Source organism: Pinus tabuliformis, chromosome 6 (genome assembly GCF_031772625.1).
Source record: "Pinus tabuliformis cultivar Carrire ecotype Pingquan chromosome 6, CPIR1, whole genome shotgun sequence".
Classification (NCBI taxonomy): Eukaryota; Viridiplantae; Streptophyta; class Pinopsida; order Pinales; family Pinaceae; genus Pinus; species Pinus tabuliformis.
In genome coordinates this window covers 1,842,330,616-1,842,343,373 of record NC_142292.1, presented here as the reverse complement: position 1 = coordinate 1,842,343,373, position 12,758 = coordinate 1,842,330,616, and the positions used below count along the sequence as shown (strand labels likewise).

Here is a 12,758-nt window from a genome sequence, read left to right as displayed (position 1 = left end):
CTGAAGCTGCAACTGCAGAAGTAAAGATTGACTTGCGTGGCCTAGAAGATCTCCTCATCTGAACTGCGCTGTAGGTTCATCTGAACCTCCTCTGGAAGCCGAAACTTTTGGTGGTGGAATGAAGTCAATCCGACTGTCGGTTTGTGAGATATGGTCTGCCCTAGTTTGATAATGAAGCCGCTAATGCTAATGCTATTGATCTAGGGTTTGCTACTGCTAATATGAATCAGATTTATTGTACTATTTCTCTCTGCTGAATTATTGAAGATAAAAGAAGATTTGATCAAAGGGTTTTCCCACACATTGTGGGGTTTGTCCCTGGCTAGCCGCCACATCTTATGTCTCTTGTCTTGGCTTGTTTTCTGTCGATCGTTTAATGTTCTATCTGCACTTTACTTTATGTACATGTGATTGCTAATCGGTGGAATATAATAAGAAAAAGAAGTAAACTGTTACAAGCATAGAACATACCATAACTTAACAACCCTCTATCCCCTTGTCATGGGTTTAGGGAGCCCATTTGGGCGTTTGACCCCATTCTAACCCTTGCCGCAGGCTTCCTTAAGGCCTTGGGCTTCTTCCGCAAGCCCTTTAGGGTTGTCTCTCCCATGCCATAGGCCTAATTCAACCTTCCTCCTCCTCTACTCCCCTTTCTTCCTCCTCTGTTAGCCTCCTCCTCCCATGTCGTGGCTCCTTTTCCTTTCGGTAGCCTCCTTTCCTTAATGGCAGGCCTACTAGGCCAACTCCCCTAGCTGTTGCCTTCTCTTAGCCTTGCATTGGCCTCTTACCTTCATTTCAACCCTCTTCTAGCCCTTGGCCTAGCCCTCTTGGCCTTGTTTCAGTATTTGCTGGGTTATCATTGATTTTTTTTTACGCTAACACATTGTTGTTTCTTGTGAGTTTCATACTCTTCAAAGTTACAATTTCGCACTTAATAAGCTCACTCACAAAACACCTAATCCTAAGATTTAATATCTCTTTGAATTGTTTTTTTTTTGTAAATAAGATAGTATATTACTTGATGAACTGACAGATTACAAAAAAGGGTTGTGTGGGAAGGAACCCGACATAGGACCCTGCCAAAAAGCTAATGCTGTCCATAGCACAGGCTGTTTTTCTAGTGCAGACCAGACAAAGGAGGGAACATAGTACAAAAAAGGAGCCGAGAGGTGCTCTCATTACTACATTGCAAAATTGAGAAATTAGATGTTGAGAAGGGAGAGGAGTGCCTTGTCCGCGACAGACAGAAGGAGTGAACCTCCCTTACAGACCGACAGATAGACAACAAACATGAAGAAAATCTGGAAGAAAACCGACTGCATCACTCCTGGTTGGTGGTGACACGGTCCTCATCCAGGCGAATGGGAGTCTCCTGTGAGCTTCCCTCCTGCTACGTGGTGATGGCCCGATGACTCGTGGAGGCCCCTGGGTCCTCTTTCTTTATGCTCGGGGTGCCATCAGCGGTTGAGTGAGCCTTCACAGTAGACTTCTTCTTAATGACAGTGTAATTTGGAGCATCCCGAGTGATAAATATGTAGTGATGGATAACTTCAACATACACTACAAATTTTTCTGTAAGCTTGTCAATCTTGGTTTCCAGAATCTTGGAACGCTCCTCTTGTTCCTGCATAGCAAGCCCCATGATGGTCTTCATTTGCCACCAAGTTTCTATGGTGCGCGCGTAAAGGTTTTCCCGCACCCGGGTGAGAGCAGGGTCAGGAATCCAAGCAAATTCTACATCAACCTCCTCCGTGGTAACCTCTCTATGGAGAGTATTGGCTTGGTCTTCTAAAGATGATATTCACTGCCTAGTTTCTGGATTAACCACCACCGAGTAGCCCAGGGCAGTGTGCCTAGCAGCGGTCCCCGCATGAGTTGTGGGGGTAGGTCCCAGGGACTCCCAGCGAGAGGCAATGCGGCCGCGTGCACCTCCCCTACTAGGACCAGAGGTAGAGCCAATCCTCAGAGCCATGAGAAAAACAGAGGGGCTGGAATGCAGGGGAAACCAGAGAATGAGGGGCAAACAGAGGGGGAGAAAAGCCGTGAGGAGAATGAGGGGGAGAAGGGAGGAGGGTGAATTTATAGAAGTCGGGAGGAGGAGAGAGACTTGGATTGGGGAAGGGGAGGCGGGTAGGGGATGCATGTAGAGAACTGAGGAGGGGTGGGAGAGTAGTGGCAGAGCAAGGAGGATGAGACTGGTAGACGACGGTTGCACAAGGGGAAGGGGAGTTGACGTTGCAGGCTCTGGAGACAGGCGAGGCAAGGAAGGGGTCGTACCCAGACGCCCGCTATCTGTCCTTCTCATTGAGCAGAGAATCCATCTTATAATGATGAAAAGTACTCGAACAATTATTGTTCGTTAAATTTGTTGTCTTCTTCATTGATAGAAGCGCATTGCTGACGAAGTTCCCCGTCCTCCAAATCCTGCCATGCTTGGGACTTCAGGCGTAGGGTACCAGCCGTACCCTCATTTGCCAGTCTATCTGCAAGTTTATTTCCTTTCCTTCTGATTGCTTGAAAGTGAAGGCCTGCCATGCTGTCAATTCCCTACTTGATGCGTTGTATGATTTTGTTTAGGTGCCAATTTTCCGAGATCTTATCCACCTCGATGCCTTGTTGGAGTTTTTTACCAATTTGAGTAGCCAACGTGGAATCTCCTTCAACAATCAGAGGATTGAGGTTGAGGTAGTGCGCAATGGCTATGCCATGTTCCAAGGCATGAAGTTCCGCAGCGTTGGTAGCTGAGCCGATATTTCCCTCATAAATCCAAATTATCTCACCTTTTGAGTTTATGAAAACCCCTCCAAAACCTGCTAGGCCTGGATTTCCTTTAGCTGCGCCATCGTAGTTGAGCTTGAAGGTCCCCTGCTCTGGTGGCTGCCACGTGTTTTCATTATTAACATGCCTGGGGAGGGGAGTGACTGCACGAACCTTGATATGAAGGAGATCCAACATTGAGAGGATTCTCACTTCACGAAGAGTAGGAGGGGTTTTGACAGTTTGAGTAGGTAGAGATGTTATTGTTTCGTGGAGCGCGTTTTTGATCTTTGCGATGATGAGTTCCTCCTAGATGTAGAGGTCGCGAAAGATTCTCGCGTTGCGCTCCTTCTAGAGAGCCCAACATATCAAACCAGGAATTAAATTCCAAGTGCGGTTAACTAGAGGATTGGGGGAAAAGACCGATCTCCAGTTCGTGATTGTAGCTTGAATGGAGGAGGGGTCTCGATCAGAGCTTTGAAAGACCAAGGAAAGCCAATTCCAAACATTGAATGCGAAAGGGCAGACATTTAATAGATGATTGGGGGTTTCTTCATCTTGCTGGCAGAGGGGGCATCTCGAGGGGCCGGTAAAGCCTTTTCTTCTTAGATTGTCCCATGTTAGGACTTTTTTGTGCATGACTAACCAAAGGAAGATGGATATTTTTGGCCAGTGCTTTCTGTCCCATATTGCATTCCATTTCGGATCTGGATGGAGTTGGTCATGCTTAGCTATGTATCTGTAGGCTTCGCTTAAGATGAAGTGTCCTGCTGAGTTTTTCCCCCATCTGAGCTTATCCTCAGCAAGGTCATGGAGGATTTTTCTATTTTGTAACTCTGAGGAGAGGTCCGACCAGGTTTGGAGGTTCATTTGGGGAGTCCAATCCTCTTGATTGATCCAATTTCTCCATCTGTCATTTTCTTCACTTTTCCTCCAGTACTGGTTGACTTTGATCTTGCCTCTGTTTTGCATATCAACCTTGATATATTGGAAGTGATCTTGGTCTAGTTCCTGCCTTTGTTGCCGACATCCTCCCAGAAAAGAGCCTTGTTGCTGCTGCCAATTTCCCAGAAGCTATGTTTTTGGATGATGTCCCTGTTTTCCCAGGCTTGATTCCAGATAACAGAACCTTTGATGTTGCCATTAAGCCTGATGATTTTCTCTTGCGTTAAGGAGGGAGTATACTTTGCTTTCCAGAGGGCACCCCAAGGGGAGTTGGGGTTAGCAATCCATCTCCAAAGGTTTTTGGCTCCCAGGGCCTTTCCCAGGAGGTCTATATCTCTGAGACTGAGGCCACCATCTTTTTTAGGTTTACAGATTTTATCCCATGCTACAAGAGCCCATTTCTGTTTGTCTTCAGCCCCTCTCCAAAGGAAGTTTCTCTGAAGGTTCCTGATTTTATTTGAAATCAATTTTGGGGCTGCCAGAGCCGTATACATGTAAAGCGGGATAGCCTGTAGCACCGATTTGACCAGGATAAGACAACCAACCAAATTAAGAGATCTGAAGGTCCAATTGGCCAATATTTTCTCCAATTTGTTTAGCAGGTTCTCCCAAGTGGCCCGGGAGAGAGGCCTATCCGTAAGGGGAACACCAAGGTAGGTGGAGGGGAGAGAGCTAATAGGGATGGCCAGGAATTTGGCGATATTCCTGCAGATAGGCAACAGAGTGTTAAAGAAAAACAACTTGGATTTGAGGGGGTTGATGGAGGTGCCCGAAGCAGCAGAGAAGTCCGATAGGATGGATAGGAAAGAAGCAGCCTCTTTGATGGAGGGGAGGCCCATGAGAAGAGTGTCGTCCACAAATTGCTGGTGAGTTGTAGAGGGGCGGAGACATGGGGTTGGAGACTAGCGAGCTTATTTTCATGCAGGGCAGCAGTGATGGAGCGGCTTAAACCTTCTGCCATTATAACAACGAGGAAGGAGGATATAGGATCCCCTTGCCTGATACCCCTTGAAGGATGGAAGGGTTGTGAAGGTGAGCCATTCACAAGGATGGAGAAGAAAGCTCCTGACACCATAGCCATGATCCACTTGATACTTTCCTTGTGGAAACCGAATGCATCCAAGATTTGTCTCATATAATTCTAGCTTATTTTGTCAAAAGCCTTGGACATATCTAGCTGAATCATCATCCCGGGTTTCTTTTGGGATTTGAGAGAATGAATAAGCTCATGAGAGAGGATGATGCTATCCATGATTTGTCTTCCTTCCACATAACCAGATTGTTGGTGGGAGATGAGGAGGGAGGAGGACTTTAATGCGATTGGCCAGAATTTTGGAGATGATTTTGTATATGACATTGCAAAGGGCTATGGGTCTAAATTTATCTGGGGAATCCGCAGAGATTCCTTTGGGTATCAGAGTCAGAAAGGTGGAGTTAAGGGCTTGAAGGACAAACTTCTGGATACGAGATTCCTCCAACAGGTTATGGACATCCAACTTTATGATAGACCAGCAGGCTTTGTGGAAATCAATGGTAAACCCATCAGGCCCTGGAGCTTTTCCATTGGGCATTCCCATGACAACATCCTCCACTTCCTGGAGGGAGACTTTCCTTAGGAGCAATTTATTGTGTTCCTCCGTGAGGATTTTGGGAATGTTCTTGGTAATCTTTTTGATGTCCTGATCCTGATCATTCCTTCTTTTTAGCTTTTCAAATGCTTCTGACTTTTGCTTCAACAAATAAACCCAAGTCATTCTACTGAAATCATCAATGAATAGTAAGAAATATTTGCAACCACCGAATGAAGTTTGTAGTTGTCTACAAACTTCATTGTAAACTAGTTGTAGCAGCCTATTTGCGCGCCATGAACTTGTTGGAAAACTTTCTCGACTTTGTTTTCCATAAATGCAAGCTTCACAATTTGCATTTTCCTTTTTGAAAGTTGGAAGTCCCTTAACCATCCCTTGTTTTTGCAATTGAGAAAGACTATCAAAATTTAAATGTCCATATCTTACATGCCATAATCTTATAGGTGAAATTCCTGTAGTCATTTCCCTTGCAAAGTCAGAATGCCTTGGAATAACTATCCCTTTCATCCTTAACAATTTTCTAGCTTCATACCCTGTCATCACAGTTTGCAAGCTCTGTTTGACTGCATTAATCTTAACTAAGCCATCTTCCATAATTAGCTGATGTCCTTGTCAAATCGTGACTAAAGATAACAAATTTTTCTTAAAGGTTGGTACATACCATACATTTGAAATCATTTTTTCTCCAATGCCAAGGAGAGAAACTTTAACTGCACCTTTTCCATAAGGAGTATGTTTTGTATCATTTGCAAGAAGGAATTAAGTTGGCAATCTTGAAAATTCCAAAAGAAGTCACGTTGACAAGTCATGTGCTGAGTTGCCCCTGAATCCAAGATCCAAGCATCTTCATAGTCACTTTTAAGATGGGAGGAAAGTTGTAATGCTGATGAAGAAGTAAAGACATATTCTAAACTATCATCATCTTGATCATTTGCAAATTGCACTGAGTGCTGATGAAACTTGGGGATTTTGTCAATAGAAGTTCAACAATCTTCAGCATAATGTCCAACTTTGTTACATCTTCGACACACAATTTGACTTAAGTCTCTTCCTCTTCCTGGAGACTGTCCTCTGCCTCTGCTTTGACTTCTGTTTTGAGGTTGTCCTCTACCTTGATTATTATTTCCTCTTCCTTGAAAATAGCCTCTTCCTTGAAAAAAACCTCTTCCTTGACTGTTTCCTCTGCCTTGAAAATTACTCCTGCCTGAACTGTTGCCACTATTAAAGTTGTTTCCTCTGCTTTGGCTTCAACCACGACTTTGTACATTATGTGCTGCTTGATTCTGATTGAAATTCCCTCTACCTCTACTTCTAGAACTGTCAGTTGATGACTTACTAGTGCTGGCCTCTGTGAAAAAAACATCTTCACCAACTTTCTTCTTCTTCCCAAAGGTTTTATCATGTTGGGTCAACATTTCGCAGAGCTCATCAAACTTTAGCTTCTCTAACTTTTCAATTAATTGTAGAGTTTCCAAAAAATGCGTGTAGGAAGAAGGAAGTCCAACAATTAAAATTGTGACCATAAAACTATCATCTATTGCTTGAAAACCAACATTAATGATTTCTTGCTTAATATTCTTAAGTCTGGAGATGTATTCAAGGACATCACCTCCTTTTGTCAATTTTTGTTGCAACAATTTTAATTGTAGATCAACTTTCTTTGATTCAAGCTGAGTATCAAAGAAGTCTTTAAAAATTCACAAAGCAGACCATGCATCCGTAGCATTTGCTATATGGACATACATTTAATCATTAACAAAAGATTTAATGAGAGCTAATGCTTTGGCATTCTTAACTTCCCATTTTGCTAGTGCAGCTGCATCTATGGGTTTATTTGGCTTAATATCACCATCACATATATCATGCCAAAGTTCATTATAAATGAGAGTGCTTTCGATGAGGCGTTGCCATGTTTTGTAAGATTTTGTGCCTTCAAGTTTGTCGGAATCAGAAAACAAATTAATCAACTTTGACATTGTAGTGTTGAAGCTTCACACCAAGAATCAGGGTCAGAAAAAAATATCAAGATGGGCAACACAACATGCAACACGCTACGCAAAAACGATCTATCGAGGCTTGGCCTTGACCCTCGTATAGTCGTTGAAACAGGAGAAAAATGACTGAGCTTTGCACTTGGCTCTAATCAATTTCTCAAGTAACTTTCGAAATTTGACTTTTACAATGCTCTTGCAAATCTTGGTAAAAAAAAATGTCATCCCCCCTCAAAGTAAAATTACTTTGAGTTACAATGTGATGAACCCAAATTTACAGATTTTAAATAAAAAATCCCAACTCACCTTATTTCTCCATTACAAAAAAAAAACTTTACTTTACCAACTTTTTAAGTAAAAACATTTTACTTTCCCAACGTTGTAAACATGAGGTTGTATGCAAGAAGGCCGTTGGTGGCGAGGTAGCGGTTCGAATCCTAGACCTCTTCTACTTTGTATAGGGCCTTTGGTCCTTATTCTTCACGCACTCTCTCCCGAGATGAAGCCGCCAGTTTTGGAAGATTCGAACTCCAAATCCCCAAATTATTTTCAGTATATTTGTGTTGCATTTGATTGCAATTGGTATCTGTAGGAGCAGGGGGCAGCGACCATGGCAACTGTTGGAGGATTATGCGATGTGAAAGATTTTCAGAACTCAATAGAGACGCTCGAGCTTGCGTGCTTTGCTGGCTTCACGCTGGCTACTTGCTGGCTGGCTCACGTTGCTTCATGGCCATCCTTCTCAGATCTTCTGTGCCAAATTTGTTGTCAAATCCATGCTTCTACGACATGTTTCCTAGATCTTTTAGCAGACAGAAGGCCGGAAAGCAGTGGAGCTTGCTGGTGTCGCAGACCTCTGAGGGAAAGGGACGATGAGAATCGAAACGCAGACCTCTGGCGAGGGAGATCCAGCAGATTCGCAGAGGCGTTGTCGAGGCGGGGATGCACGAAGAATGGTTAAGGTGAGAGAGATATTCACTAGTCTGCCAGGAAGGGGCTTGCAGGGACGGCAAATAAATTTGCGATAACCAAACGGAGGTTTGGATTTGGATGGTTAATTGATTATATAGAACATTGGATCGGTCTCCTATGTGTATGGCAATACTCCATTCCCTTCATCGTTAATTTGTCGGCTTCAGTTGGGTTTTTTTTCATGTTGGGGGACACCCCAATCTCCCTTGCAGTGCCTATCACCAATGCGATTACTTTTGCAGCAACAACAATTGTGGGCTCAGTTCTGTTGGGTGAGGATATTCTTATCATGGCCAAAAAGCGTGTTAAAGCGGAGCAGATAACATAAATTCAAGACACAGGAGCAAATTTGGATAATAATAAAAAATTGATTTTCAGATTTAAAAATCTAAAATCAATAAAATAATAATTTCTTTTCCTTTTGAACAAAAACTGGACAATTATCATACCAATCATTTGCTGGTCAATTCAATGGAGTTTTCCAAAAACTTGTAGAGATGGAATCTCCTCCTCACATCAGTTGCATTATTGGAGCTTTGATACCACAATAATGGTAGAAGTGTCCTCAAACACACAATTTTATTAATCAAAAAAGAAATTACATAATAATTTTGCAAGAGTTTACACCCGAACAACCAAACACTCTTGCAATGAGCTATTTATAAGCTCAATGTCCTAAATACCTCTAATTATGGATCACTTATAAAATAACAAGTGTCCATTTACAATAAAAGCTATTCAAACAATTTACTAACAATTCTCCTAAATTAGAGCCTAAGATACGACACATTTGTAGAGTCATATCTTTTACAACAATATTCTAATTCTAAATGTCTACATTTAATAATTATTAATTTAATACCTTAAATTATTAATTATTTTATTCTAACTTTATAACCTATGATAATATTTTATTTTGGATCATCTAACAATTTACTGTATTCTATGGTAAATTTCGAAGCAAATACATCTGCAACCTTCACTTAATTTACATATATGCGGAAACAAAATACTGAGCAAGAAAGAAAAATACAACACATAGGACACAATTATTTTTGGACAAATAGTCCTCGGAAAAACCCAATGCGGGAAAATCGATGCAACAACTCTGAGGTTTTATTATTATGCAGGAGAAATTCTGAGTACAATTCTAGGATGCTCAACTAGCAATCCGATATAGAGAGAATACTGAACAAAAGATTGGTGAAATGATCTCACCCTGTCACTCGGGAATGAGTGACTGATCCTGTTGCTCTGGAGGCTCTACATCACTCTTTGCATGACCTCTGCGCAAAACTGCGTCACCCTAGGTAGTTTCTGCGTCACCCCTCCTGGGTATTACGCTGCCTTTCCTCTGGATCCTCTACTGGTTGAGAAATCGACCTTCTGCCTCCCAAACTCACACCTTGGCTTCCGGCAACTGAGTTTCGATTTCCCTCGATTTCCCTCAGCAGGAACTTGACTTACCCTCAATGACTGCGCTGCCTCTACGTCAGCACCGCGTAGGCCATCATCAACCTTCCTTTGGACGTCTTTTTGTCCTCTCTCAGCCTCGTACTCTCTGGAAATTCCTCTCCCGGATTCTCACTGCCCCTCTGCTGCAAAATCTCCTCAATCGATTTTCCTCCTGAGAACTTCTCACGTTAGAAAATCAATTTTCTCAATCTCTCACTGTGTGTTTTCCAAATGACCCTCAAGTCCCTTCTTATATCTTCCTGTTGGACAACCAATGGCCTAGATTACATCTTAATCAAAGGCTCAGATCGTTTTGACTTGATCCATGGCTTTTTCTTGAAGTTTCACCCCTGATTAGATTAATACCCATTAATATTTTAATTTTCCTAAGTTTAGACTTAGAAACCCCATTAAAAATATTAATTATTTTAATAAAATCACTTCTGGTTGGAATTTCCCAAAACACTTTCTGGGTTCTTTGGAATACCTATTCCCAAACCTCCCTGCAAAATTCGAGGCTTAGAGCACATCCGATGCTACCCCAAATCAACACCCTGGGCTGAAAGAGCACCTTGTTTCCCTTAGTGCAAATATGTACCACATAACCAACACTGAAAATGCTTCCATTTTGTTGATTTAACAGAAAATAATATAACCAACAAACAAGACAACAATAAACCTGAAAGTAAACAGTGAAATTAAGAACGATCGGAAGATTATAGATTGAAAAAACTATCTTCAAACAATACATAAGACAAGAGGGGGATTTCTTGAGAACGAGTAGACATTAATATCACGCTTGAAATTCTCCAAGAGTGGCATGTATATCTCCAATTAAATCATGGATTACAGGGATTTGTTCGGTATCCAAGTTGCTTTAGGACAAGAGAGGGCTAATTTAGCAAGTGGGCATAACCAATAAGAAAAAAAAAGGCTTGTGGACAGTTTGTTTTTCATTATAATTATTTATCTTTATTGATGCTTAGTCAGGAGGAATATTGAAGCTCTTACATGCTTGCTAGTTATCCGTTTTTGTGTTGTTGTAGGTGATTATATCCTATAATGGCCTGCTTACTGCATGATATCTTGTTTGTAGACAACCTTCGTGGATGATTCAGTAGGCATTGAACATGCCCGTGAATATGGCCACATCCATCTATCTGAGGTGAGTTTCTATTTCCATTCTTTGTATCATGAGAGGACAGGGTGTTTAGTTCTTCTGACATCATAAAGAGGGGTGTGTGGCAATTAACTGGAAATGACCTGTGGTTCAACTTGTGCGTTTAGTTTCCTGTTAAAATATACGACATGTAAATTTCCTTTGCATCCTGCATGGCCTACTTGTTCTCTATCTGTTTGTTTTCTTGCACATCCCTTTCTGGTAAAAAGGTTAGGAGAGAGATAAGAGGGGAGATAGGAAAGCATAGAAAACAAGAATTGTCCTCTGCTTCCTTTGTAGCTTCAGTAAGGCTATAGGAACATTGTCTCCAAGCAGATTATTCGGCAGGTTTTGATCCACGTTTTGGTTAAAAATTTTCATGAAAATGAGTGGCTGACTACTACATTTGTGCACGTAGGTTGCTTCTTTTGCAAACCGTTTTGAGAACAAAGCCATTCTCCTTATTCACTTTTCAGCTCGTTACAAAGTTGAGGTGAACTGGTTTCCTTCTTTCTTTTACCTCTTTCATGTTTTTGCTGTATATCCCCTGGATTGTGTTTCAACTTTCAACCCAATTTGGGATATTGCAGGAAATTCAAGGAGCAGTGTCAAGCTTACCGAGGCCTTTAGCTGACAAGGTTTTCACACTCACAGAGGGATTTAGATCTGATCATCTGTAAAATACCTTTCCATGTGATTTTATGTTATAATTTTCAATATGGGTTCTTTACGTACCTCCAGAAGATCCACAGAGTTGGGTACTTGATGTCTGTACTTTTCTGAATATTTTTCGCCTTTTACTTTCTTGCTTTGTTAGAGATATTCGATATCATGGATCTTTGGACAAGACCTTTGATTGGAGCACACGTGTATTCATAGAACAAATATTCTGCTTTTTCTATTTCTTAGAATTAATCTCTTTGTTACTTTTTTTTCTTATTTGGTTATACTTGAGAAACTTTAAATCGTACACATTGCCCGGAATCTGATGCTATTATAGGAAATGAATTTACAAGTAGTTGTCTGGCTGTTGAAGCCTTAGACAAGAGATTCCACATAAGCCTTCATTAAAGTTATTGGAAGTTTTTTTGGATAGCGAGCATGGAGTTATTTTTTTCCCAGGAAACAAACGTAATTTTCATTAAATAAATTAAGAAAATTACATGTTGAATCTCCAGCATGTATGAGATGCATTCACTAAACTTAACAGAACATCCCATGTTCATATACACTATTTACAGATATCAGCCTGATAATACAAAAAACTTAAACTGTAAAAACCATATAGACCATTAAGAGTCCAGATCATAAACTAAAAACTGCAAAAAGCAAAAAAGAATGATCCTCAAGATCATTCTGAGAGGTTTTCCTCCCCATCAATGAAAGGGCGATGAAAGAAACTGGAAGAAAGCCCCATCCCTGAATTCCTGAATCAACCAATGACCTCTGTTCAACTGTGCGGCCTCTTTGGATAGAAAATCAGCGACTTCATTCCTCTCCCTGTATGGCGAGCATGGAGTTGTGTTTGAGCATGGAAATCTATTATTTAGTATAAACCAAAAACGAGTTTCCCAACAAATAAACAAAAGACGTTTGTCATAAAGCTACATGGTCATCCAAAATCAGAGTTGAACTTAGAGGCTGTGCAAGAGGATGTAGCCTAGATGCACAAGTACACCCTTGTTGGAAAGTTTAATAATCCTGAGGGCTGACCTAATACTATCAAAGCCTGGGTTAAAAAAAAATTGGAATCGAAGTTGGGACTCTTGAAGTATCTTGTTGTAGCAGGGGTTTTATTACTTTCCTTTCTAATAGTTTAGGAAGGCAAAAAAATGCTTGAAGAAGCCAGGGCTATGGGGAATGATCGATCCTTTTTGTAAATAGAGTTTT

At 41.3% G+C, this 12,758-nt stretch overlaps 1 protein-coding gene across 3 annotated transcripts in view; it reads left to right on the top strand.

Moving 5' to 3' along the window:
• LOC149266375 (tRNase Z TRZ1-like) overlaps positions 1-11,796 on the top strand; it is a 127,903-nt gene extending 116,107 nt beyond the window's left edge. For 2 of the 3 annotated variants that reach the window (XM_089430473.1, XM_089430470.1), the window contains 3 exons: positions 10,806-10,874; positions 11,287-11,361; positions 11,459-11,796. In XM_089430473.1, the coding sequence (XP_089286599.1) occupies positions 10,806-10,874; positions 11,287-11,361; positions 11,459-11,548 (234 nt within the window). In that variant the 3' untranslated portion in view covers positions 11,549-11,796. Of the gene's footprint in view, positions 1-10,755; positions 10,875-11,286; positions 11,362-11,458 lie in introns of those variants that run through there. The other variant, XR_016260149.1, reaches the window with a different exon arrangement.
• Positions 11,797-12,758: the final 962 nt, after the last annotated feature.